This window comes from Caloenas nicobarica, chromosome 7, assembly GCF_036013445.1.
Source record: "Caloenas nicobarica isolate bCalNic1 chromosome 7, bCalNic1.hap1, whole genome shotgun sequence".
NCBI lineage: Eukaryota > Metazoa > Chordata > Aves > Columbiformes > Columbidae > Caloenas > Caloenas nicobarica.
Genome location: NC_088251.1, coordinates 15,483,283 through 15,509,413, shown reverse-complemented (window position 1 = coordinate 15,509,413; position 26,131 = coordinate 15,483,283). Strand labels below are relative to the sequence as shown.

Sequence of the window (26,131 nt, the reverse complement as noted above, 5' to 3'; positions counted from 1 at the left end):
CCAGAGCAGCCTTGGTGGAAGGACCAGCCGGCCCCTGCCTGTCTCTCTTTTTCTCTCTCTCTCTTTCCACGTTGAACCACCCTGGAAGTGCTGGCTGCACCCTGCTGGGTTGGCCTCTGGCGGGACGGGCACAGAGCCTGTTTGCCTGGCCATGGCCGGCTTCACCCCTTGCACCGTGTCTGGGAAAGCAGCCCCGGGGCAGCGCCCCTTCCCCAGCACCTCCCCACCCAGTCGCTTGCTCTGTCACCTCAATACCGTACCATGTGCCTGCTGGTTTGGCCCGCGACGTGTGTGCTTCACCTGCCCTCTCCTCGGTGATGGGTACCCCCCTCCCCAGCCCTGGCAGAGGAGGGTCCCCTCAGCCCTGTGTGGGAAGGACCCTCCTGGTCTGTTTTTTAATGTATTGACCCCACTGTTTGGAGTCAGACCCTGCTCAGTCTTCCAGCCCCTCTCCTGGAGAACCCTCCCAATAAACTATAACCTGTCTATTAGCCCAGCCTGCTGAGCTGTGCAGGACAGGGCTGCGCCCGTGCTCCTGCCCACCCTACCCTGGGGCTGCACAGGGAAGCGGCTTAGGCATGGGGAGCACACCCAGTGTCCCCAATTCTTCCTGCTCCGGGGCCAGAAACTAGCTGGAGGGTGTGCGGTGGCCATGGGGAGCTCTGCCCCTGCCCATCCCTGCTCCCAGCCCTGGGAGCACAGCCAGATGTGCAGCACTGGAGGGGCTGGGGTGCAGCAGGCAGCCCTGCTCACGCTGTGACACCAGGGCCATGCTGCTTTCCTCGCCATGTGCTGTAACCCTGTGCCACTCTCTTCCCCACCACTAGACATCGACGAGTGTGCCCAGGGCTTGCACAACTGCAGCCAGCTCTGCATCAACACCCCTGGGGCCCATGCCTGCCACTGCCGCCCAGGCTTCCACCCCCTTGATCCCGCTGCCAGCCAGTGCCTGGGTGAGTACCTGCAGGCAGCGGGGCCGGCAGCCCCCCATGCCCACGCCCCTGCTGCTGCCAGGTGCAGCCGTGCCGCCCTGAGAACAGGGGTGCTGTTTTCTGGGGTGTCCTGTTGTGCTTACAGCCCTGGTCCCAGCCAACCCAAAACATGGGGGCAGGATGGACAGACCGTGCCTGTGCCAGAGTTGACTGAGTGAGGAGGCATCTGCCACCCAGCAGCCTTGGCGACAAGTGGTGGCAGAACCACAGATGCGTGGCTGCAGGCATTGGACGTGCCTTTGTGTCCCACTTTCGCCCAGTCCCAGAGCTACATCCCTCCCCTCCATGCCCCCTCCACTCCCTGCCCATGCCCGATGAGTCCCATACCCCTGGCACAGCCCTGACCCTCTCCCCTTCTTTTCCAGACATAGATGAGTGCCAGGCAAGGCCCAGCCCCTGCAACCATATCTGCCACAACAGTCACGGCTCTTTCCACTGCCACTGCTACCACGGCTTCTCCCTGGGCGCAGGCGGGCGCTGCCGGCACAACTAACCTGCCCTGGCGTGGCTGGGTGCCCCCTACTCGCCCCCAGCCCTCTGCCAGTTGTGCCCAGTGCGACTGAATAAACCCTCTCCTGCACTGGTTTCCCTGTGGGTCCCTGTCATCAGGGCCACATGATGGCTGCACAGGTCTGTCCCCCTCAAGACTGCCCCATCTATCCCCCTTATTTTCCCCCTGCTCGCCTTTCTTGTGGAACTCTGTGCGCCCTGGTATGCTGGGGGATGCCCAGCCCCCTCTGTGCCCCCCATCATCACCCTGCTTTCCCCTCCAGTTCAGGAGGACACGGGGCAGGCAACAGTGGATGAAGCACAGGGTTTATTGACAAAGGTCTCCATGCAGGGGGGCCCAGTGGGAAGGGTGGGGCCAGGGCCACCCTGCACACACACCATGATAGAGCCAAAGGGAGTCCCAGGGGACAGGGTCCTCCCTCCAGGAGAGCAATGCTGGCTCGGTTCAGCCCTGCACACAGGCAGGGACTCTTCTCTTCTGGGTGCTGGATGTCACAGTGACCCTCCTATTCCCCCCCACCCCGATCTGACCCTGGCTCATGAACCCCTACACCTTGCAGCTGGGCTCAGGTGCCCTTTGGGGTCCCCACTGCAGGCCAGGCTGGGAATTGGGGTGCTGGTGGCAGATGCATGCAGGATGGGTGGGCAGAGGAGTGCTTAGCAGCAGGAGAGGAAGGGTCCTGGTGGAGCTGCTTCACCAGCCACCCTCCCTCCATTGGCAGAGGCCATGGGGCAGAGCAGGCAAGGGGCTGCCTGCAGCTGGGTGCAGGCAGGATCTGCTGGGATGCACCAGGCCCATGCCCAGTGCTGCACCTCCCTATCCTGGGCGTGGGGCTGGGGATGGCACTGGCTTGGACAGGGAGCAGAAGCAAGTGCCCAGTGTTGTGGGCAGTGCTGAAGGATGCTGCTGGCAAGGATGCTGCTGCCAGATAGGTCAGAGCATCTGGCCAAGGCTGGGGAGCAGCAAAGGGCAGCACATGGGGCAGGGCTGGAGTGAATTCATGGCACCATCATGCAAGATGAAGCAGCACCAGGGCTCTGCCAGTTACCCTGGGCAGTGGGCACGCAGCAGCTGAGCCCACCCTGCAGCACCAAGAGTGGGATGCCCCAGGGAGGGGGTCCTGCAAGCACTGGCAGTGCCCATCGCCATGGGGCTAAGCCCTGCTCCCCTTGGCGCTGCCTGGGGCTTTGCTGGTCCCGCTGCTCCCCGATGCATGGCACGCAGGGCACTGCCAGCTGGGGCTGCCCAGAGCAGGGCGAGGTCCTTTTCTTGGGGCAGGGGCAGAAGCACAGAGCACCAGAAGGGCTGTGGGAGCCCCTTGGCACCATTTTGGCTCAGTGGGAAGCACCTGGGATGCCCCAGCCCCTGCCCATAGTGGGTCTGAGCAGGGGCAGAGCCGCTGCAGGGGGCACAGAGCAGAGGGGGGTGGGCAGCCCCACTGGCTAGCCCCCGGCCTCGCCCTCCCACCTGCCCCGGGCTCAGAAGCGAGTGCTCTGGTAGTGCAGCCTGCGGAGCTCGGAGAGGCCACTGTCCCGGCAGTACAAGTCCCTGCAGGGACCCCCTGCCAGTCACCGGCCCCCTGCGCCACCGCCCCCACCACCGCTGCTGCTGCTGGAGCTGCCGCTGCTGGAGCTGCCACTGCTGCAACGGTCCTCATAGATGGAGATCTCAATCTGGGCCCTGCTAAGGATCATCACAAGATGGGCTAGCTCCATTGCCCCGCACCCGCTCCCGGTGTTCACCCACCCCTCGCCTTTGTCATCCCCGCAGCATCCCACTGCCCAGAGGATACAACCCTCATGCCACGTTCCAGGGGGTCAGTGAGCAGCAGCCCCCGTGGCGCATAGATCTTCTCGTTCTGCTCTTGGATGTACTTGGAGATCTTCTTCAGGACCTGCCAGCACACAGAGGGACACTCAGGGCCTGCTGGCACTGCTGCCTGCTCTGGCCTCCAGCCCCTCTGCTCCCTGTGCCATCCCTGTGCCCAGCGCCAGGCCTGCAGCCATGCTTGTCCCCAAGCCCTCCCCTGGACCTCAGCACCTTCTCGTAGTGCGTCTCCATGCAGAGGAAGATAAAATAGGCAGTGGCGCAGGCCAGGCACCCCTCCAGGTAGGAGCTGCCGCCAATCTTCTCCGCCTCAGCGTAGAAGCCGTTAAGAGTTTTCACGGTTTCCTCAAAGAGCTGACGTTCGATCTAGAGCAGAAACTGGGGTGAAGAAGAGTCTGGCCAGAGGCTGACCCACTGCACTGCCCTGTGCCCATTCCTGGCAGGCCCTGAGGAGCACTTAACCTTCTCCTCCCTGCCCAGCTGATGCCTCAGCTGCCTGGCCCCTGCCCACCTCCTGCCCATGCCAACACCTGCTGAGCCTGCAGCCGTTCACCAGAGCCTCCTGGTCTACAGGACCACCTAAGCCCTTGCAGACTGGGCAAGGTGGCTGTGGTTACATGCACCCAGCAGCACCAGCCGGCCCAGGGCTGTACAACACCCCATGAGGTCCCCATGTCTTCAGACCCTGCTCCTCCCTATACCCCCATAAGACACCAACATAGGGCACCCCCCACCCTGTCAGCCTGCCAAGCTGCCTACCCGGCTCTCCAGTTCTGGGGGGAACTTTGTCTGGAACTGGCATGTGGTCCCATCACTGTAATCCCGCTGCACGAAGACCTTGGTGGCCAGGGATGCGCTGCGCCGCAGCTCCTGCAGGCTGTGCACCTGGGGGGCGATGGAGTGAGCTGAAGGGCTGCAGCCATGGGACGATGGGCATCCCTGCTGGGGGCTGGGGACTCCAGGAATAATGCCATCCCCCCAGCATCAGGGCATGAGCCCTCTGTCCCCAGCAGCGCCCCAGCATGCAGCCGCCCCAGCAGCTCCCTGTTGGGAGGAGGAAAGCAAGCAGAGCAGGAGCAACCGGCCGGATAGTGGGTCTGCAGTGACAGCACAGCAGGTGGCCAGGCTGTCGTGAGGTGGCTGCACAAAAGGGATCAGCAGCAAGCACTCAGCCCAGCCCCGCCAGCCCTGGTACCCCATGGGGTATGAGGGCCCACACCAGCTCCCTGGGGTCTGGGCCATGAAGCGGCTGGAGCGGGGGCTGGAGAAGAGGATGGAGCGGCCAGGTTGTGTCAGACCCCTCCCTGCACGCTTCCCCTTGGGTGACGTGAGGCAACCTCACGCTGTGTGCCCACAGACCTTCAGTCCCTGGATATCGCCTGGGGCATCTAGGGGCAGGAAAGCTAGCCCCACAGCCACCCCTCCTCCCGGGGCATCCCACCCCAGGCCCACACTGCTCCCTCCAACAAGGGCACATCGCACCACCCACCAGGCACCCCACATACACACTGGCCTTTCTGTGCACACAGACCTCACACCCCTCCCAGCCCTGCACTAACCCTCTCCCCACTGCACTCCCCGCGGACCCCAGCCCCACGCTGCCCTCCCACAGCACTTCACCCCCCGCAGACCGCACTCCCCCGCGTCCAGCCAGCCGACGGCGGCGGGCGAGGAGGGCAGAGCGAGGGGGCTCCGCCGCAGCCCGGCACCGGGTCGTGCCCGCTGCCGGGGTGGCCCCGCCGTGCCGCCGCGCACCCACCTCCGTGGCCATGGCGCGGCGGGCGCCCGGGCGGGGCTGGGCTGTGCCGCGGGGGAACCGGCGCTGCCACCGGGGCCGTGCGGAGCCGCGCGGGGGGACCGGCGCTGTCCGCGGTGCTGCTGTGCCGAGCGGCGGAGGCGGGCCCGGCCGCCCCGTGTGCGCAGCCGCCCGGCCCAGCCCGACCCGCCCAGAGGCGGCGGGGATGGGCTCCCGCCGCTACCGGCACGGAGCCCCTGGGGAACGGGGCCTCGTTGCTGGGGACGGCAGTACCGGGGTCCGGCTGCCCCGGGTTTCGTCCCAGCGGCAGCTGCTGCTGTGGGTCTCGGTTGCTCGGCCGGCACTGCGGGTACCGAGGCCCGGCTGCTGCGGACATGCGGCTGTAGATCCCTGTGGGGGTCTGGCTGCCGAGGGGGTGCTGCTGGAGGTAACCGGGGGAGCATGGGCAGCCGTGGGCCTGGCCCGGATCTAGGGGGCCGGCTGTGGGGCTGGCAGCCTGCCGTGCCAAGGGGCCTCGGCTGAAGCTGTTCGTTTGCAAAGGATTTGCAATTGGCACTGAGCTCTGCTGGAGTGGGTGCTGCAATCACAGCACGGGCAGACATCAAAGTGGAGAGCTAACGAATTCCCTGTTATCTCTGTCCATTGACAGCTCAATTAGAGCCAGAGAAATGCCAAACGGGAGGAACAGAGGATCTCCCGAGAGGCAAAGGAGGGGGTGCTCACAGCTGGGGCCAGGATGAGGTGGAGGGATGGGGTGGCTGGGCACAGGGCCCTGCTCAGGTGGGAGAGCAGCCAGCCCTTCCCTCAACACCTGGCCGATGCTAAAGGCAGCACAGAGCACTGCCAGCACGTCTGCTCAGGCTGCTAATGCAGCACAGCTGGTTGCCTGCAGCACATGGGCCCTGATGAAACGGGCAGCTTCAGCTGATTTCTGCTCCCTGTCATGAGCACCAGCCCAGGCTTCGGGCAGAGCAAACAGAGGCAGAGCCCTGGAGTGGCTGGTGGGCAGACCCTGTACTCTGGAGTGTGCCAGGGTTTGTGACCAAGGGACCAAAGGACACATGCAGGCAAGAGACCCAAGTCGGAGGGCTCATCTCCCCCACAAACCTGAAGCTACGCATCCCATGGCTTTTGGGAAGAAAACCTACTGCTCCTGAGGTCCAGGGCATCCCTGCCTGCCCAAACCCCAGAGCAGTGGGGTACACCCTGGCCAGACAGTTCCACAGAGCCAAAGGACCTGCCTCGGGGGGCTGTACTCTCCCATGTACACACACAATACGTGCACATAGACACAGGCATTCATGCATGCATTTGGATGCCCACACCTGCCTGCACCCCCGCCGTGCACTCCCCAGGCACGCATCCAGGTGCAGGTGCCCTCACTCACACACCCAAGCATGTCCCCAGATGCCCCCAAACCCAGGCCCTGCATCCCAGTTCCTTCCCGTGCTGCATGTCACCGCCACGTCAGGGCTCGCCTGCCCGCTTGGCAGCGCCCTGCCCGTTGCCATGGCAATGCTGCCCCTGCCAGGAGATAAAGTTTGCTCTCCCACGCTGCTGCAAGGGGCCAAGAAGAGCTAGGGGAGCCCAGCTGTCCCTGCCACCCCAGACTTTGCCCATCTGCATGGTGCAGCTGTGGTGATGCCCCAGGGATGTCCCTTCTCTGGCTGCACCAACCCAGCCCAGGCTCTGGACTCTCAGTTCTGGGCTCCAGCTGCCTCACAAGACTCAGACCTGCTGCCTGCAGGACCAGGGCACATGTTAAGGAGTGTCCTTTGATGGGACATCTTCACCTCATCATGGGGAGACACCTTCCCCCAGCCGTACTACCCAGGGGCGAGCCTTGCCCAGTGGCAGGCAGGGCAGGGACAGCCTGGACATCCCCGCACAACCCCTGGCCCTGCCTGTGGTGTCTGCAGCACCCAGCGTCTCTGGAGCCCACTGGGGCCTGACAGGATGCACCATTGTGGGCTTTCCAGTTTTAACCAGAGCATGACAAACCCTGCTGGTTTCCATGCAGAGGGCATAGGCTGCTGCCATACTACACCATGCCATGCCATCCCATGTCATGCTGTGCCATAGCTCCCAGTGGGGCAGGGCAGGGCTGGAGCAGTGCTGGTGTAGCTGACAGGATCCCAGGCAGTAGGAACAGTGCAGAAAGGGGTCAGGGCAGTCACAAAGCGCTGCATGGCCCTGCTGTTCCCCCAAACCCCCACACCATGCAGGGGGCTGGCAGGGTGCTTGCAGCAAGAGGGTTCTGGCCCTTCTGCTCCATCTGCCGAGCCCCAAGGGGCTATTTTCAGGCTGCCTGGCAGCAGGGGTGGGCATAGCACGCATGGCTGCTGCCAGAGCTGTCTTGGTCCTCCCCTGCGCCTGGAGCGAGGGGGCTCTGACCTGTCGCACAAACAGACCCTGTGGACCTCCCCTTGCCTCTGGCTCTGCCTGACTGCACAGAAGCCCTTACTCCTGGCCCCACAGGACAGGTTTGGGGTGCGCTTGGGGCCTTATGGCCAGCCCCACACATCCAGCGTGCCTGTGCTCATCACACCTCGGCAGCCATGACCCTGCGGTGCCCCTGGTCAGCCCCTGTGCTTAACTCCCAGGCCAGGACTGGAGGGTGTCCCCAGCATGTCCCTGGATGCTCACGTGCTCCTGGCACCCCGGGACTCCCTGCAGTCCCAGCACGGTGGCTGGGGCCATGGTTGACAGCTGGAGCCCTGCAGCCAGCCCAGGACCAATCCCTGGTGCCCCACCTTGCACCCACTACGTGCCAAGCCCCTTCCTCAGTCTGTCAGGGCTGTCAGCAGCTCTGGCTCCACTTCAAAGGAGCCACAGTAGGGCCAGGCCCTGGCAGGTGCTTTACACGGCACTGGGGGGATGGGGGCGGGGGGGAGTGTGCTTTCATTAATAGGATGGAGGGGAGGAGTATGAGCTCACCACCCCAGCAAAGACAACGGTGACATTTGGGAGGTGTGTAGAGACAGCAGGGCAGGGTGATTAGCTGATAACCTTTCCTGGGAGACGCCAGGTGTGTACACCAGTATGGGGAGGGGGAACGTGTCCCCCACACCAGGAGCCACAGGAAAACAGCTCCCAGTGCCCCAGCCTGCCCCTTCACGAAGGACACAGAGACTGACTGCCCCAAACTGGGACTCACTGGCCCTACAGCCTGGGTACCCTGAAGATGGGCACAACGAGGATGTGCACCACTCTGTGGCACCCACAGCACTGCCATGTCTGGATGGTGCCAGGACACCGTTACATTGGGAGCCTGTGCAGAGGAGTGGGGGCAGCCCCCCAAGCACGCCCCACTGGACTTGCATGGGCAGGAGGGATGCAACACCATCTTGCAAAGGGATGAGCAGGGGGGGTTGTCATTTCAGAGGGAGACACCAAAGTCCAGCTTTGGCAAAGGTGCTAGCTGGGAGGCAGGACTGTGCTGAGAGCAGAAGTGAGTGGCTTTTCCCACCTCCACAGTGGCTCAAGGGGCAAGCAGCACTGCAGAGAGGGTCCCCGTGTCCCTGTGTCCTCATGCACAGTGCCATGCTGCAAGGCAATGGGGCTCTTCCCCAGGAGCGTCCCCACGTGGGATGTCCCCCCTCCTTGTCCCACAGAGGGGGCTAGAGGCCGGGCCCAGGGGGCTGGCAGCAAACAGGGGGTCTGTGTGCAGGCTGGAGGGAGCAGGGCAGGGCCAGAAGCTGCCGGGGGGGCTGGGAGGGCGCCAGGGCGGCCTCGGCCCTGCAGCTGGGCCGGGAGCGCTGCCAGACACATTCCTGGGGCTGCCGGGTGAGCGGGAGCGTGTGTGGGCGCAGGGCAAGTGCACGGCCACTGCTGCCCCTGCCCGCTGCCTGGCCCACCGTCCCATGTCCCTGGGCCAGCTTGGCCCCACAGTGGCCTCAGCCATGCCCCAACCTCCCTCGTTCCCCCCAGGCAGGGCCACCCCCATGGAGCTGTGCTGCCAGCCCCATATTGCCCCCCATGCAAGGGTGCTCTCTCCTGGGAGCTGCCAGACACTGCGGGACACCTGTCACTGTCCCCTCCTGAGTGTCCCTGCTCCATGGCAGGTGCAGCCCACACCCAGCATTGATACAGCTCAAGAGCCAGGAGTCCCAGGAGCCTGGCATGGGGCTGAGACACGACAAACAGCTAGGGAGGACAGAAGGATGCGATGGAGCCTGCCCAAGCCTGGGGAGAGGGAGCAGGGACATGATGAGGGAGGATGGGAGGAGACAGTCAGGACCCTGCTCAGCATCTCCATTTCCGGGAGCTTCCTGCTCCCCAGCTCAGACCTGCTCTGTGCTCCGGACAGGCATAGGTCCCTGGGGAGGGCCCAGAGTGCTGGGGGGGCACCCCAGGGAAAGTTCTCTTACCATGCCACCCTGGCTGGCCGTCCCTGAGGTCCCCAACGTGGAGGGGGCAGTCCCCATGGCCCCGCTTCCAGCCTTGCTGCTGTGAAAGGTGACAGAGGCGGTGGCACAGCCAGCTCCCCGGAGTGACAGGCACAAGTGTCAGTCCCCCAGACGGCTGCATGCGCAGAGGACCAGCATGCAGGCACCGGAGCGGCCCGTGCAGGCAGGACACAGGGAAGGGTGCCAGCTCCAGCTGCCCTGGGGCCACCCCCTTTCACAGGGTACAGCCCAGATTTACCTCCCCTTGCTATGTCTCCCCTCAGCCCTGTGACAGCTCAGGTGGGAAAGAGTTAAGGAAACAACGGGGGTGCTACAGGGACCCCCAGAGCAGAGGCACAGTCTCAGCTTGGGGACAAGGCTCCCAGGTCACCTGGCAGATCTGGACCAGAAGATGGACAAGCCTCTTCTGGGGCCAGCCCTGCTTCCCCCAGTGTAGCCACAATGCCAGGAGGTGACTCAGTGGCTCTAATGAAGACATCATGACAGATCGGGGGACCAGGCCACCTGGCAGGGAGCTCCTCCCTCCACTGCCTCCCAGCCCAACCAGCCCCCTCACCTCTACCTGGTGAGGTGCCAGCTGGCACAGGGTGCTCAGCACACCCAGCACCTTCCTGGGAGTGACTGTGGGTCCTGGGGGCTGGATCAGGTTGGGAAACAGGGTGGGCTGAGAGCCAGGAACCAGTCCCTGGCCAAGAGCAGGACAGCACGAGTGCCAGCAGTGCTGCAGGGACAACCTGAGGACATCGCACACCCACGGACAAGGTGTGCTCAGCATCCCACACACTAACAGTTCCATCCTACACATGCAGGCTCCCTTAGCCTCCACCTCCCTGCTTCTGCTCCCAGGTCTCACCAGCCCCTTCCCAACCCAGCTCCCATGGCAATTAGCTGAGCTCCCTGACTGCCTTGCCCCAGCACATCCATCATGGATTAGCTATTTCCTATCAGCATTTATCTCCAGGCACTCTCACTACTACTGTGACAGCCCAATGCCTCCAGCACCCTCCCTCCTGCTACCAGGCAGCCTTGATAAAGGACCACTCTATCTTATCATGCTCCCCAGCAGTTACACATTAACGGTGCCATCTCCGGGGCTTGGGAGGGACAGCATGAGCTCAGCCCAGCCTCAGGCCAGCAGTGAGCATCCCTGGGTGATGCAGTGACGGGTGCTGTGACAAGTACAGAGGGCATGGGCAGGGCAGGCAGGCTGCAGGCAAGTGCAGGTTGTGCTGGTGAGGTTCCTAGCACGGCCCTGAAGCAGATGGAACTCACCAGGGCTGGGGGGATGGACCCTGCCCCCAGCCCAGGGCAAAGGGCAGCTGCTATCACCTGCCTGCACAGGGCTGTTTGCTCTGTTGCCCATTAATAGAGCCGCCTTATCCGGTGGGCAGGGGCCAGAGGGAGCCCAAAGCCTGTTGGCCAGGCAGGGGCATTGATCATGAGAAAGGGAGGGGGTGCCCCAGATAACCCCGGTAGACAAATGGGTTTCTAATGGGGTCTCGAGCCTTGTACCCCCCAGCCCAGCCCATCTCCAAGGGGTTGGGGGAATGTGGCCCCAGCAGGACTCTCACCCCTCTTGGGCTCTAACTCTGCCCATGCCCTGGGTACCACCAGAGCCCGGGTACAAGCCCTTTGCTGGGAGATGTAGCCCCAGCTATGCCTGTGCCCGGCAGACCACAGGCTGCCCAAAGTGCATGCTGGCAGGGCCATCTATGAGGAATAAGGATCCCATACCCATGGCATCGCCTTGGCGATGATACCACATGTGGCACCTAGCACGGGGGTACTCCAGGTGCCCCAGTGCTGCAGCATGAAGCCACTGGGGTGTCCTGCTCCTCCAACCCCAGCACCCCAAGCATCTCCAAACCCATACCCCATGGGGCACAGGAGTAGGAACCAGGGTCCCCTGCCCCATGCCTGAGCATACCGCAGGGTGCCAGGTGGGACAGGGGCAGAGGGGCTGGTGGATAACAGGGACACTTTTCACCTACAACATATCCCCATGGGGCAGGTGAGCCAGCACTTCTAGAAGGCATAACCCAGAGGCACACAGAGCCAGGGCTGGCTGGGGGGGCTGCGTGCAGGGAGCTCCCTGGGAGGGCAAGGGATGCACAGCGCCGTGCACCCACCGGGCTGCCCGGGGTGGGAGGGCTGGGGCAGCGGGGCGGGAGGGCGAATGGCAGCGGGGTGGCCGGGGGCCAGCCCCGGGGGGGCCCGGCAGCCGGAGCAGATTGGCTGCCGGCGAGGCCTCCCCGGGCTCCTTAGAAAGGGCGGCGAGCGGGGGAGGCGCCAGGGGAGGCAGCAGCGCTCCCAGCCGCGCTCCCGTCCCGCTCGGCAGCCGGCGGCGGCAGGCGGGCAGCGGCGATGCCGCGGGCGGGCGAAGCCCCGGGGGGCCGGGGCACGGCGCTGCTGGCCCTGGCGCTGGCGCTGGCGGGGTCCCCGGGCAGCGGGCAGCACTACGACTACTACGGCTGGCAGCCCGAGGGGCTGCCCCATGGACGCTTCTACGGGCGGGAGCCACAGTGCCTCGACATCCCGCCGGACATGCAGCTCTGTCGCGACGTGGGCTACAAGCGCATGCGGCTGCCCAACCTGCTGGAGCATGAGACCATGGCCGAGGCCAAGCAGCAGGCCAGCAGCTGGGTGCCCCTGCTCGCCAAGCAGTGCCACACTGACACCCAGCTCTTCCTCTGCTCCCTCTTTGCTCCTGTTTGCCTCGATCGGCCCGTCTATCCCTGCCGCTCCCTTTGTGAGGTGGTTCGCGACTCCTGTGCCCCTGTCATGGAGTCCTATGGCTTCCCCTGGCCCGAGATGCTGCACTGTGGCAAGTTCCCCTCCGACCACGAGCTTTGCATCGCCGTCCAGTTTGGGAACAGCAAGGTCACCCCACCACCAGGTAAGCAGGAAGGGCACTGCAATGGGATGGGGACGCACGCAAGGCACCTGCCAGCAGTGTGTCCCCATGCAGCCGGGGACCTGCATGCGGGATCCTCCTGCAGAACCCCTATACCCCCATCTCTTCACCCCTCAAAGCAGGGCCTGGGGCACTGGCCAAGGACCCTCTGTCTGCTGGGCACGAGTAGATGCAGTATCAGCAGCATCAGCTGCTTTGGCTGGGCAGCCCTCGCTGTCCAGGGAGGAAGGCACCCTGGCCCCAGGGGAGCCAGACACCCCACTGCCTGCACAGAGCTGCCCCAGGGCAGGAGAGAGCGGAGCAACCATGGGAGCAGTACTAGGAGTGAACATGGGATGAGACAGGAGCTTCTGGGGGACCCGTGGCAGAGCTATGTCCCTTTCCTCCTACTGGGTCCCATTCCAGCAGCAAAAAGCATCCAGAACCTGTGTGCATTGGCCCCATGCCACTGCTGCAGGGTGGCTGTCCCCTCAGGCAGGCAAGGGGACATCACCCAAAGGCAGCCCAGGGTCAGAATCAGGGCTGTGACACCCTTTGGACTGGGGCCACCCTTGCTGCTGCTGCTCTGCCCCAAAGATTGGCAGCTGGACAGGAGGTGTTCTCATACCCCATCCCTCCTGCAAGGGTGCTGGAACACAGGTCAGTGAGGTGCTCTGTGCCCCCAGCCTCACCTCAGCACAGCTGCTTGGGGAGCAGAGGGACTGCCAGGGGGTCTCCCAGCATGTCCCAGTGTAGCTGGCCCAGGTGACAGACATCAGCAGCAGGGAGCAGTGACAGTGGCTGGTCTCTCACCGCAGTGTCCAAGATCTGCACCCAGTGTGAGATGGAGCACAAGGCGGATGGCATGATGGAGCAGATGTGCTCCAGTGACTTTGGTGAGTGCTGGGGTCCCCTTCCTGCCCACCCTGGACAAGGGGCTGCCCTCCCCCAGCTCTGACAGCCCAGGCGGGTGTCAGCTGGAGGGCACAGTTTTCCAGTGACAGCCCCGTGGGAGACTTCCCAAGCCATTCCCTTGGACCCTGTGTGCATGGGATGGGTAGCCCACAGAAGGCATTGGTGGGGGGCTAGGCAGAATGGGACGCTTGGGAGGGTCACTGGAGGCCTCTGCTGAAACCCCTGCCCCACAACAGCCCCTTCCCTTCTTCACACAGTAATTTCCCCAGAGACCCCTCTTCTGGGTCTCACCCTGGGGACAGGCTGCACCCTTTGCTGTACAGGTGCCTAGCCCAGACTCCCCCCAGCAGCACCCTAGCAGTGCCCTATGGCAGTCATGTCCCCAACAACCGTGCCCCACGGCTGTCCCACACAGTGGTGAAGATGCGCATTAAGGAGATGACAGAGGAGAACGGGGAGCGGCGGCTGGTGGCCGCCCAGAAGAAGAAGGTGCTGAAGCTGGGCCCACTCAAGCGCAAGGACACCAAGAAGATGGTGTTGCACATGAGAAATGTGGGTGCCTGCCCCTGCCCCCAGCTCGACAGCCTCACTGGCAGCTTCCTGGTGATGGGCCGCAAGGTGGGCAGCCGCCTGCTCCTCCTTGCTGTCTACCCCTGGCAGAAGCACAACAAGGAGATGAAGTTTGCTGTCAAGTTCATGTTCTCCTACCCGTGCCCTCTCTACCACCCCTTGCTCTATGGGGCTGGGCAGCACTAAGGCTCTGCCTGTCCTGCCCTGGAACTCCTGCACTGGCCCAACACTGCACCCCTAGCACCCCAGCTGCACCCCAGGAACCCATCTCTGCTCCCCTCAACCCCTTAGTCAGACCCCAGGACCCTGCTCTGCACCCCCCTAGGGTTCATAGCTGCATTTGTAGGAGCCTTGATCCACAGCCAGGACCCCCACCTCCTCCTGAGATCCCTACTCTGCACCCCTGGGACCCCTGTTCTTCTCCTAGGACCCTTGCCCACACCCAGGAGCTTGGCCTGCACCCAGGACTCTCGCTCTGCATGTTTGTGAGCCCTGCTCTGCACCAGAGGCCCTGGGCTACCCCCAAGCCTCCTGTCCGGCACCCCAGGGACCCTTGCCTGCACTTAGGATCCCTGCTTGGCCCTCTTGGGATCCCCTGGCTGCACCTGAGAGCCCTGCCCTGCACCCCTGTGTCCCCTGCCCAGCTCCCTTACAACATGTTCCAGACCCTCATCCCCCCTAAAGCATCCTGCACCACCCCCCACCCCGAGCATGCACCCCAGCCCTGGATCATCCCCTCTGTGCAGGGACCTTCCCCAGCTGAGGCAGGTCTCTCCTGCCCTGCCGTCCCTGCAGACCCCCAAGACCAAATGCCCAGAGCAGCACGGCCCCTGTCTGGGCATCCCCATCCTTCCCATCCCACATGGCTCAATGTGGGGGGATGCACCTCCAAGCCCCACCCCGGCAACCAGTCCTGCTGCCTCCCCACACACACACTCCCTCATCTCCCAGCCCAGGCATCCCTTGCCTGACCACACCACAGTAAATTATTCTGCCTTGAGAAGCCCGTGAACAGTTCCCTGTGGTTCATAGGCAACTGCGCCTTGGGGATCCCTCAGGGACCCCGGAAAAGATGGGAGGGGGCTCCTGGTCCTGCCCACCGAATGGGGCAGCCTGGGGGAGCAGGATCACCCTGGGCTCCAGCTCCAGCCTTGCTCCAGGTGCCGTGCCCAGAGCTGAGGCTGGGCAGCCCAGCCAAGCCAAGGAACGGGGTTCCCAGTGGTCACAGCCATCACTGGAGCCCCAAGCATCCTGGACACCTCTGCGCCAGCCCAGGGCGCAGGGGAGATTGGGAGGATGGAGGGGACAGGGGCATCACTGCTGCTGGAGCCCCACAGCTGGGTCTGAGGGCGTTAGCCAGAGAGATGCCTCCCTCTGTCACCCGCAGGGCACAGATCCGTGGGCTGGGAACGGGAGGTGCATGCAGGGAGCCTGGCACTGGGCATAGCGTGGGGCCAACCCTGGACCAGACAGCCTCCATCTCTGGGCACCCACCTCTGCACCACTGGAAAGCCCTGTTTACCCAGCACATACTTGCGTCTGTCTGTCCTGCTGGGTGAGGGAGGCACGAAGGCAGCTGCCGGGATATTTACCCAGTGCCTGGCTGCCTGACACTGCGGCTTCTCACCAGAGCTGGGCTGCTGCGGGGGAACCTCCCGGGACAAGAGGGGAATTGAGGTTGCGGGATGCCTGCGCCCACCCTCCTCCTGGCAGATGAGGCCACTGGACACCTGCTCCTGCAGCCCCCCTTGGGCATGACCTCAGCCCCGCTAGCTGCCCCCCACCTCCCAGAGCCCCAAAGGGCACTCACGTCCCAATCCAGCTGGGGGGCCATGCCCCTGCCCCACAGCCAGCCAGGGACATGGGACAGCCAGCCCCTGCCACAGCCTCATACCAAGGGCACCCCCACCTTCCACTTCAGCCAAAGTGGAAAAAAAAATGGGGAAAAAACTGAAATATTGTTAGAAGCTATGTTCAGAGCAAGGCGTCTGAGCATGCTGCCATAGGAATAAACACCATCAATTATGTCATTTTACTGCAAAATTTAAAGTGCGCAAATAAAACCCCATCTCCCAGAGCCCAAGTTTGCCTGTAGCCCTCTGTTTTGCATCATTAGCATCTTTCCAGGGAGTGTTTAGACATACCTAGCCATCAGCTCATCAGTCCAAGTGTTTTCTCTAGAAAGACACGTACCTTCTCTCTGCCTCCAACCATTTGAGCTTTACAGGTCAACTTCCCCACAGACCAGTGCTCTCACCCCCCACCCAGTGCTCATCCCATTGCAGATACACACCCACCCACAAACACAACCCCACAGTTCTTGGGGTGCCACACAGCCGCCCCCCCAATGCTATGGCTGCTCCACTGCCCCCAGTGACTGCACACTGACACACCCCCCCCGCCCCGGAATCACACTCAGCACAACTCAGACACCCTCATCAGCACTGAGTCCAGCTTTTCCCCAAATTTCCAGAGCACACAGCTTAAGGGAAGGAACCGTGAGCCCATGGCCAAGGGAAAGGTTCAGATAGCCCCAGAGCTGCCCCACACTGGTGGAGTGCACAGTCAGCAGCGAGACCTGGGCCCCCAGGACCTTTCCAGGCGGGTGGGCACTGGGCGATGCCAGCCCAGACAGCCCAGCCAGGGGGAGCTGCAGCTGGCTGGCAGGGACCCAGGCCCTGGCCTTTCCCAGCTGCACAGCAGCCAGGGGCACATTCCTGGGATAGCTGGGAGCTTTGCTGTTCATGCAGGGAAAGGTCACCCTTGTGCAGTCAGGCAGCTGCCGGGACCACCACCCAGGCAGGGCAGAGGCAGCCCCAGCAGGCAGGGAGGGAGCCCAGCAGCGCTTGCCAGACTGGGCTGCTTCCCAGCTCCAGCCCAGCAGGATCCAGCCCTGGCACAGCCAGAGGGGCAGCTGCAGGCAGCCCTGAGTGGGGGCAAACAAGGCCACAGTGGGGCAGAAGACGGAAACTCTAGTAAGCAAGGGGAGCTGGTGGCAGAGACACACATCATTTCACCATAACCACCTGCAGGTCACAGAGGTGCTGGGGTGACCTGGGACTGGGACAGTTTTCACGGGGGCAAGACAAGAGCCAGTTAAGGGCAAGAGATTTATTGGTCATTCTCTATATACACATATATATTAATCTGTAGTAGAAAGCAGCAGTCACGAAGTGCATGGAGCAGCACAAACTTGTGCCTCTTCTCAAGCTGCAGCTGGAGATCCAGCCACACAGCCCAGCCCAAACTCACGCTCTTGCCTTCTCTGCGCTGCAGCCAAATATGGGAGAGAAATGCTAAACCTGCAGGCAGTGAGGCTGAGGAGCACAGGAGAGACTAGCAGGGTCTCAGCTGAGCCAGGACCGAAGACTACTTCTCCTGGGGATGCAGGCAGAGATCTGACTTGATCCCAAAAATACAGTCACCTAGCACAGTGCTGGAAAAGGTAGGGACAGAGCCCTGAGGGTGTTCTGCCCCACCCAGGAGGTGGAGGTAGGACCATAAGTTGGAAGGACGGCTCCTCCATCACTGAGCCAGGCCACAGGGCCTGGGCAAGTACATGGCAGGGCCCAGTAAGTCCCAGGGCACACCCAAGGCTTGGAGCAGCTGCCAAGGACATGGGCAGAACTCTAGCACAGGGACCCCGCTGGTGCTGCACAGCAAGAAGGGCTGGTCTGCCCCCAGCCTGGCACTGGCAGGAGGAGCAGCAAGCACATGTGTCCTCTGGCAGGGTGATGCCATGCTGGGAACCAAGCAGCCCTGGCTCCCGGTGAGCAAGGGCAGGGCACCCACTGTCCTGGGTGTCATGTAGTGCAGAACTCAGGAGCTGGCTGGACCTGTTTTGGTCACTTGATGAGCACCTGGTTGCACAAAGCACACACAAAAACTGTCTCCCTCTGGGCCTCTGGAGCTGGAAAGGAAAGCAGGTGTCAGAGATGCTCCCCTTCCCCATCCTGGCCTGGGGAACCCAGACACAGAACTGCCCTGAGAGCTGCAAACCCTTCACTGGTCTGACCTGAGCCAGGCTGCGCCAGGCAGGTTCTGCCAACCCTCTCAACCACAGCTGGGGCAAATCCCCACAGCAGACAGCACAGATGGGAGCAGGAGCTCTGCTCTGCTCCACCTTCTCACTCACCTGTGGCTCCCATCACAGCCTTGGGGACTTTGAAGGAGCAACACCTGGAGCAGAAACTGTTCCCACAGTTGCTGCAGCTCCGCTGTAGAGAGAGATGGAGGTGAGACACTCCTCTGGCCCCATTCCCAGCCCTGCCCAGCAAACTCCAGTGCCAGAGCACTGCTAATAGCATTCTCTGCTCAAGGGGAGTGAGTGCAAACCCAGAGCCCTGACAGCAACAGCAGAGAGATCACCTGCCAATAACACTCGCACAAGCCATCCAGGCCTAACACTGGATCTGCATTCAAGCATGCGCTAACATCACAGGCAGGCTGTGCCCAGCCCAAGAAAGCACTGAGAGCAAAGGCCCCAGGAGGTTTAAGGACACTATATGACTTCCTATGCTGTAATCCTGGAGGGATGTAAGTTCCAGAGAGTCCCAGAGGTATATCAGACTGAGTCAGCAGGAAAAGGAGCAGACCACAAGTCTGTAGAACACCAGGCAGCAGGAAGAGAGCAATGCGAGTCTGGAGGGGACAAGATATACATCCTTCCCAGAACTGCCCAGTGGACCACACGCCAAGCATCACATGCAGGGGGCTGACAAGACAATAGGGGTGGCCTTTGCTCTCCCATTTCCCACAAGCAGCCCCCATGCTCTGCTTCACTGAAAAGCTCTTAGGCCACAGGAGATGGACTAAACCAGGGCATAGAGTGGGTGTCTTCTACACCAGCACACATGGGTTTGGCCTGAAGCAGCTTCCAAAGCAGCAAAAAGACAAAGGCTCCACAGCACAAGGCATCCCTGACACCATTAGGCATGTGACAACACCCAGCACTTAGCTGAGGTCATCTGCTGCCAGGTGAGCACAACACCTCTGCCCCAGGTGCAGGCAGCAAGCTGGGGCAGAAGTCAAAGACTCACCCTCTTCTTGAGCACAGAGAAAGTGGCTGCGCAGCCCGTGCAGCTCCCTGGAAGAAGGACAACAGAGGTCAGGCAGGGACTGCAAGAGGCACAGGAACACCCATACCTGTCACAAAGGCTCAGCTCAGAGACCACGCTGGTGCACCCTCTCATCCCTGCCCTTCCCAGGAGAGCTGGGAACACTCTCCCCATGGAGGAGGGAGGTCAGTGGAGGTGTCAGCACAGCCCCAGCAGACACCACAGCACTCTGTCCACTCCCAGTTCAGTGGCCACCACTCTGCTGAGCTCTCCCAAGCAGCACCCGCTCCCAGCCTTACCAAAGTTGTTGCTGGGGTAGCGCTTGCGCAGGCGCTCGGTCAGGCGTGACACCTTGCTGCGGATCACCTCATTTTTGCTCATAAAACCATTATCCGGGAGGCTGAGGTCAAAATCTGCTGAGCACTGAGAGCTCTCGTCATCCTCCTGCAGAAAGCAGAGCCAGCTGAGCACAGAGAGGTGGCTGGGAGCACCCCTGGGGGCTGCAGGGAATCCCACCCCACAGATGGGCATCCAACAAGCAGGGTGCTCCACCTGGCATCACCACAAACCACCAGCAAACCCAGCAAAGCTGCCAGCTCTGGATGGGAGGAGATGCCCCTCTTGCACACCTTGGCATGGTAGTACTCACCATGACCAGCAGCTGGTTCTCCTTCTCCCGCAGCATGGGACAGAGAGGAGAGGTAGCACAGATGGAGTCAGAGGCACACAGCCCCACAGCTGCCCTTCCTGAGCACCCAGCTTGCCCACCAAGGCCCTCACCCCTTCCCACTTCAGCTGCCCAGCAGGCACAACCCACCCCCAACAGCCTCAAACCTCGATAGCATCTTTGAACTCTTCGTCAGGCTCTGCCTCCTCTGCCTCCTCCACGCTGCCAGGGGTAAGGTCCTGCAAGAGGTTCACAGAATCACAGAATGTTCACAGAACTAGTCCTGCTGTATCCCCACCCCTGTCCAAAGGTGGGCCTGTACTTCACTGGCAGGTTCAAGGACAAAGGACCAGCCACCCAGCTGCCCCTTGAGCAGGCGTGAGTCCCAGAAGGTGAGGTGAACCCCTACCTCCCCAGGTCACATCTTTACACGCAGCCAAAGGGTTGAGCCAAGCCACCAGCACAGCAGGGCAACCCCCAGTAATGCAGGAGAGGCTCCCAGGCTTCCAGCAGAGCTGGAAGGAGCTTGTGGGGAGAGGGGCTTGGGCACAGCCAGACCAAAGGGCTGACCCTGCAGCTTGCACTCCACAACCACCAGCCCTGCCCCTATCTCACCTCTGTGCTGGTGGGTGTGGGGGTCTGATCCAGGGGGGGAGAAGCTGGCAGGGGTTCGGCAGGCTCTGAAGTGCTCTCAACGGGTTTGGTGCCCACACATTGCTCAAGCGAGGCCTTGAGCTCCATTATCACTGGTAAGAGGGGAAACACAGCTGGAGTAGGGAGGCACTTCCCTTCCCCCAACCCTGCCACACAAAAACTGGCTGCAAGAGACAATCTCCAGGGCTCTGGATGGGACATTGACACATATAACCTTGACCCATCAGGTACTCTGAGCCCTCCTCAGCTCACACACCAAAGTTAGTGCAGCAAGTAACCCCCACCCCAGGCTAGGCAACAGCAGGAGCCTTGGTCACAGCTCAGTGACACAGATCTCCTCCAACTCTCCCCTAGCATGTGCTGCAGGACAGAAAGTACTTTCAGCTCTTCTCTTCCCCTCCAACAGCATGTTTTCAAGCCTGCATCATACATTGCCACAGGCATCAAGAGTACTTCAAGTCCTGCAGAGCAGGGTCAGCAACCAAGAGAGGTGGCAATGCTCACGCACAGGCTGCATCACCAGGCCCTGCTTTGCCAGTACAGAGGAGAGCAGCAAAGAAAACCCAGGGCAGGATACACATCAGAGGAGCGTCTTGCCTCACACTTGAGCCCCACCACTTAATCTGGGCTGCTGAGCACCATTCCCAGGACATCATTGCACTCTGAGGGGTCCAAGTCCCACAGCAGAGCCAAACACAGGACACCAGGCTCACACAAGGGCTTTGGAAGAGGACTGGGGCAGGATCCATGGCATCAGAGAGCTTTTCCCCAACAGGTCTCTTACCTTGGTAAAACTGGGTGTTGCCCAGGAAGAGGGTGCTGTTGAGGATGGCCAGGACCCAGCAGAGGGGCAACAGATAAAGGACACAGACAGAGCCCAGCAGTGCCCCATAAAACCTGGGAAGGAGCAGCAAGACACAGCAGTCAAGACTGAATGACTCATGCCAAAGCACAAGCTCCCTTCCTTCACCTGCTCTCTCCAAGTACCAAACACATCAAATGCAGCTCCACATGCTGGGCCCCTCTCCCTGCTGAGCCTCACATAGGATGCTTGACCCAGTACTACTTACTGGGAAGAGACAGTGGGGTTCTCCCAGTACAGCACACGGTACACTGCCTCACAGCTGCAGCACATCCCACTCAGGAACTCCTCCAGCTGGATCAGGCTGTGAACAAGACCTCACATAAAAAAAAAAAACCAAACAAACACACTTGCCCAGGCTCCTCCATGCTCATATGCTTTATGGCAGCCAGGCTGGCACAAACCCAGGCCCTCCACAGCCACAGAGAAGCTTCCTGGCTGCAGAGGCCCAGGAAGCTCCACAGCTGTCAGGGCTCCAGAGACTCACAAGCTCTTGACCTGGGCGACGGCCTCCTGCCGCGAGAGCTGCACCTTGCGCAAGTCCTCTCGGCGGACACTGTGGTACCTCCTGCGCAGCAGCTCCAGCTCCGAGGGCCGGGCCTGGCACATCTCCTGCAGGTAGCCCAGCAGGGCCGGCACCACGACCGACAGGGCCAGCACCGAGCACCAGGCAGCTGGAAGAGGCGAGATAGCGTCAGGCCAGAGGCTCCGGGGCGGGGACCGGCCCTGTCCCCCCACACGCACCTTGGCCGAGGGTGAGCAGGAGGAAGTTGAGGCCGAGGCAGACGAGGAGGGAGCACACGGGCCGCTGCCACCTGCGGAGGGGAGGGACGGTGAGGGGCCTGATGCCGCCGGGACGGTCCCGGTCCCGGCCCACACGTACCGGAGGAGGGAGCGGACGCCCTCGGCGGCGTCGCGCAGCGGCTCCAGGTAGAGCTCCAGCCGCCGGTAGCTCCGCACCAGCTCCAGCAGGTCGAAAGCGGCGGCGGCCCTGGGCGAAGACAGCTCCGGCGGGGCCTCACCGCCCCCCGCCACCCCTTCGGGGCTGCCCGCCGCCCCGTCGCGCTCCGCCGCCTGCATGACGGGCTGGGCCGGGGGAGCGGGACCGGAGCGGGACCAGAACGGGCCGCAGCGGCCCCGCAGCCACCGAGCTGAGCCCTACGCTGCACCCCACTTCCGGGAAGCGGCCAGGTGCGCCATGACCTCACCCACGGCGTTAGCACGCAGCCAATCAGAGAAACAGACGAGGAAACGCAGGAAGAAACCCCGCCCCTGCGCGGGCAAAGGGGCGGAAGAAGCCTCGGCCCCAGGAGTGACGGCGGTTCGGCCCCGCCCCGCCCGACTCGGTCCGCGGGGACCCGTGGGCGCCCATGGGCGTCGGGGCGGGGCCGGCGCTGCCGGGGCTGGGGCCCGCGGGTGTGCGCTGGGTCCTGCCACCGGTCTGGGCCTGGGGCTCGGGGCCGGTGGGTCCGATCTAGATCTGGGGCTCGGAGCGGACCTGGGGCTAGTCTGGGTCCCGTCCCGGTCTGGGGCTGGTCCGGTCTAGGACTCGGTCCCAGTTCGGGTCCGGTCCCGGACCAGGGCTGGGCACTGACTCCGGTCTCGCCCTGGTCCTGGGCTCAGTCCCAGTCTGGATCTGACACTGATAAGGGTCTAATCCTGGTTCGGGAGCGCGGCCCAGGGTCGGAGCCAGCCCCGGGAGATGCCGGCTGCCCCCAGCCCGCCCCTGGCTCTCCGGCGGCCCAGCAGGGTGGGCACGACTGCCCAGCAGTGCTCCGGCCCCGGGACAGAGAGCCCTTTCAGCCCGGAGTGACGAATCCCACAGGAATGCAGCTGCATCCCGCCCCCATCCTGCCCCCGCAGCCGCACAGCCCCGGGCACTTGGCCTCTTCCCTGCTCCCCAGCTCCGCGGGGCTGCGGGAGGTGCTCACACCCCGTGTGAGAACCAGGCTGTGCCCTGTCTGTAGAGGGGGCAGCTGGGCTGCAGACAGCCCATGTGCCCAAGGGCAGAGGTTTAAGCCTTTCTACCAGGAGCAGTGGCTCAACGCTGGAGAGCCTGCCCGTGACCCCAGAGCACACCAGGATGTTGTGACCATTGCGGCACGCTCCAGGCAGGGAAGCCCCAGGGCTCAGGGCTACAAAGCCAGGTGTGATCTCAGCTCAGAGCCCATCCTCAGCAGGTCCCAGCCCCAGCACAAAGCCCCAGACACCTGGTGAGTGCCAACATTGCTTTATTTGGAAGATGAATCCATAGGCACCAGAGAAAGGGCAGGAGAGGGACAGAGCTGGTGTGACAGGCAGGGCTGCAGAAAGCCAGGGAAAGGCACTTGTGGTGGCAGAAGCCCTGCTGGGCATCTGGGACAGCACCAGAGCAGGGGGGGCAGACGGTGTCAGGGACCAGCCCTGACACAGGGTAGGGACAGCACGTGTGGCCCAGGGAAGGGGTAGAGGGCCTGGGGTCTGGCAGCATGACAGGGGATCAGCTGGGACAGCAGTGACCCAGTGCCAACCCCAGACCCCTCCAAGCCCCAGGAGGATCACGGCTGCTGCTCTCCACCCCAACAAAGGCACCAGAGAACCCCAGGCAACAGCCAGAGCCTGTGGCCAGCTGCTGGGGACACCTGTCCCCCATCCCGAGCCCATGCAGAGACTGGGGCAGGCTCCCCCTCTCATCGGGAGCGGTAGAGAGGACCTGCCTCCAGGCAGGGTGAGAAGGGCTTGTGGAAGGGCAGCCCTGGTGCGGTGCTCCTCCAAAAATTCTCAGTCTCTGGCTGCTCATTGCTCCAGTCAGCCCTTCACGGCCTCCTCAGGGCTTAGCACCCAGCAGGCTGTGGAGGCTGATCCACAGCCGGACTGGCCCCATTGCCAGCATCCTCTTCTCCTGTTTCCCAAAACAGGCTGTGTCCCCACAATGCCTGGCCCCAGCTCCCTGGTGGCCACAGTGCCAGCGGCAGCCCAGTACCGCCATGCTGCTATGCTCACTCTTCCCCTCCACCTTGTCACACTGTCTGGGCGGTGCAGGGCCCCAAGACAAAGCCAGAGAGTCCCTAAATTAGTGTTTTCCGGGATGATAAGTGAAGCACCACAGAGCCAGGCAGGGCTACGGGCCAGTCTCCAGTGCCGACAGCGAGGCTGTGTCTGTCGCTGTTGGAGCAGCCAGGCCCCGGGACAGGCTCAGTGGCTTCAAGTGGCTCAGAGCCACAAACCTCGCTGCAGGAGGGCCGGGGGAGAGAACAAGCCAGTGCCCCACTGCCTTCAACCCCAAAGGCACTTGGCCCCATCCTGGGGCAGTGTGAGCCCCAAGGCTGAAGGAATTTACCCCCTGCCCAGGATCACAGGACCAGGCTATGGCCCTCTCACCCTTCCCCTCGCCCCTCAGTGATGAAGGCCTTGCTGCCCTGAACGAGCTCAGCCCCTGAACAGGACAGCATGTCCAGGGGGCTGGAATGACACCAGGTCAGGCTGTGGGGGACCTGGGTGTCTCCACACCCCAAGAGCACAGGGCAGGGAGGGGCTAAGCCCCGCGGGGCTCCGGCGAGGCGGCAGACATGCTCGGGCCAGACAGGAGGAGGGGCCCGGGCTGGGGAAGTTGAGATCAGAGCCTCCGTTAGGGAACTGCGGAAGTGCCGCACGGTTGGGAACGGCAGGAGGGGGCTGCCAGTGGGTTGGGGGGAGCTTATGCCCGCCCAACCCCATCACACACCACTGCTCCCTGCTCAGCTCCCCCAGGTCAGTCGTCCACCCCAGGGATAGGTCGGCACCCACCTGAGCACACAGCATCTGCAAGGCCAGGGATAGGGGAGTTGGTCACAGGCCCTGCAGGGGCTCCCAGAAATTTAGGTCCCTCTTAGAGACTCTCCGCTTGGGTCCTTCCGCTTGCAATAGCCTACATCTGTCCAGGGGCAGGAGAGGGGCTTGTGTAATGGCTGGGTATCCATGCTGTCTCGGTGGGATGCAGGGGAAGCCGTGCTCAGGGGAAGCCTCTGTCTGTCCATCCATCTGCGCAGAAGTCTCTGGAGGAAGAGCGGTGCAGTCAGCCAGGAGGGGATGGGGTGGCAGGGTCACTTCTTCCTGAAGAGGGGCTGCACTCTGTCCACGGGCGAGGAGAAGGGGAACCAAGTGCTACAGAGTCTCAGATGATGTCACGCTCATCCCGGCAGCGCCGTGAAAGGCAGTAGAGCCCAGAGAAGAGGTACAGGCAGGCGGTGATGCCCCCGCAGATGGAGGCGCTCAGGTAGGCACTGTAGAGGCAGCGCTGGCTGTAGCCTGGCAGGTTGCAATAGCTTCTCTGCTCGGCTTTGTAGCCCATGATGCCGGTTGCGGCCGCGTAGAGCCCCACACCCAGTGCCAGGTCGTGCACCAGGTTGGTGAAGAGCCATCGGGAGCCCAGCCATGGCACCAGCGCCCAGCGACCCAGCAGGCTCAGCCCAAAGAGGGCCAGGGTGAGGAGCCAGACCAGGACCGCGGCGAAGAGGGCAAAATGGGCTGCCCCCTCATATTTGTGAGCCGCCACTGTCACCCAGAAGGCAGCGCCCAGCGCCAGCTGCCCCAGGCGCAGCAGGCCCAGGGGGCTCCGCAGGTAGGCCCGGTGGAGGCTGAGGGAGCCGCGGGTCGGTGGTCCCGGAGGCGGCGGCACTGCCGGGGGAGCCGTGGGGGCCATGGCGGGGCCCTGCCTGCTCCGGCGCGGGTCGGGCGGGACCCAGGGCCCCGGCAGCGGCTTCGTCCCCCAGCTGCTGCCAAACATCTGGCGCCTAACAGTCCACCCCGCGCGGGGCCTCTCTCCTCCCCTTCCTTCCTTCTCTTCTCCTCCCCTCCCCGCCCCGCCTCCGCGCCTCCCGCCGGACGCCCTCTGGCCGAGGCCACCGCCGGGCGGGAGGCGGTGAAAGCCGGCGGGAGGCGCCGGCGGGAGGCGGCGGGGCGGCCAGTGCTGGCGGGGCGGGGCGGGGGGAGCGCACTGGGACGGCGGGGGGCGCGCGCTAGGGCTCCCCCGTACGTCACCCGGGATTCCCTGTCGGTGT

General features: G+C 63.2%; 5 protein-coding genes across 5 annotated transcripts in view; 1 reads left to right on the top strand and 4 right to left on the bottom strand.

Annotated features, from left to right (window-relative positions):
- The window catches only part of R3HCC1L (R3H domain and coiled-coil containing 1 like), a 79,091-nt gene that overhangs the window by 33,594 nt on the left and 19,366 nt on the right, over nucleotides 1–26,131 (bottom strand). The gene's annotated exons all lie outside the window — the stretch shown is intronic.
- Nucleotides 1,806–9,543, bottom strand: GOLGA7B (golgin A7 family member B). Its single transcript, XM_065638858.1, has 5 exons — nucleotides 9,457–9,543; nucleotides 4,090–4,215; nucleotides 3,544–3,696; nucleotides 3,296–3,397; nucleotides 1,806–3,176 (listed from the first exon to the last, which is right to left on the bottom strand). Exons 1-5 carry the CDS (start codon nucleotides 9,511–9,513, stop codon nucleotides 3,072–3,074), a joined length of 543 nt encoding a protein of 180 aa, XP_065494930.1. The 5' UTR covers nucleotides 9,514–9,543; the 3' UTR covers nucleotides 1,806–3,071.
- SFRP5 (secreted frizzled related protein 5) lies at nucleotides 11,833–15,931 on the top strand. The gene is made up of 3 exons (XM_065639031.1): nucleotides 11,833–12,391; nucleotides 13,207–13,284; nucleotides 13,719–15,931. Exons 1-3 carry the CDS (start codon nucleotides 11,860–11,862, stop codon nucleotides 14,057–14,059), a joined length of 951 nt encoding a protein of 316 aa, XP_065495103.1. The 5' UTR covers nucleotides 11,833–11,859; the 3' UTR covers nucleotides 14,060–15,931.
- Nucleotides 16,970–22,287, bottom strand: ZFYVE27 (zinc finger FYVE-type containing 27). The gene is made up of 11 exons (XM_065638697.1): nucleotides 21,997–22,287; nucleotides 21,858–21,928; nucleotides 21,601–21,787; nucleotides 21,322–21,417; nucleotides 21,036–21,148; nucleotides 20,213–20,343; nucleotides 19,765–19,836; nucleotides 19,230–19,374; nucleotides 18,913–18,959; nucleotides 18,009–18,090; nucleotides 16,970–17,783 (listed from the first exon to the last, which is right to left on the bottom strand). The coding sequence occupies exons 1-11, from the start codon at nucleotides 22,191–22,193 to the stop codon at nucleotides 17,719–17,721; spliced, it is 1,206 nt and encodes a 401-aa protein (XP_065494769.1). The 5' UTR covers nucleotides 22,194–22,287; the 3' UTR covers nucleotides 16,970–17,718.
- MARVELD1 (MARVEL domain containing 1) lies at nucleotides 23,338–26,029 on the bottom strand. The gene has a single exon (XM_065638957.1). It carries the CDS (start codon nucleotides 25,855–25,857, stop codon nucleotides 25,246–25,248), a length of 612 nt encoding a protein of 203 aa, XP_065495029.1. The 5' UTR covers nucleotides 25,858–26,029; the 3' UTR covers nucleotides 23,338–25,245.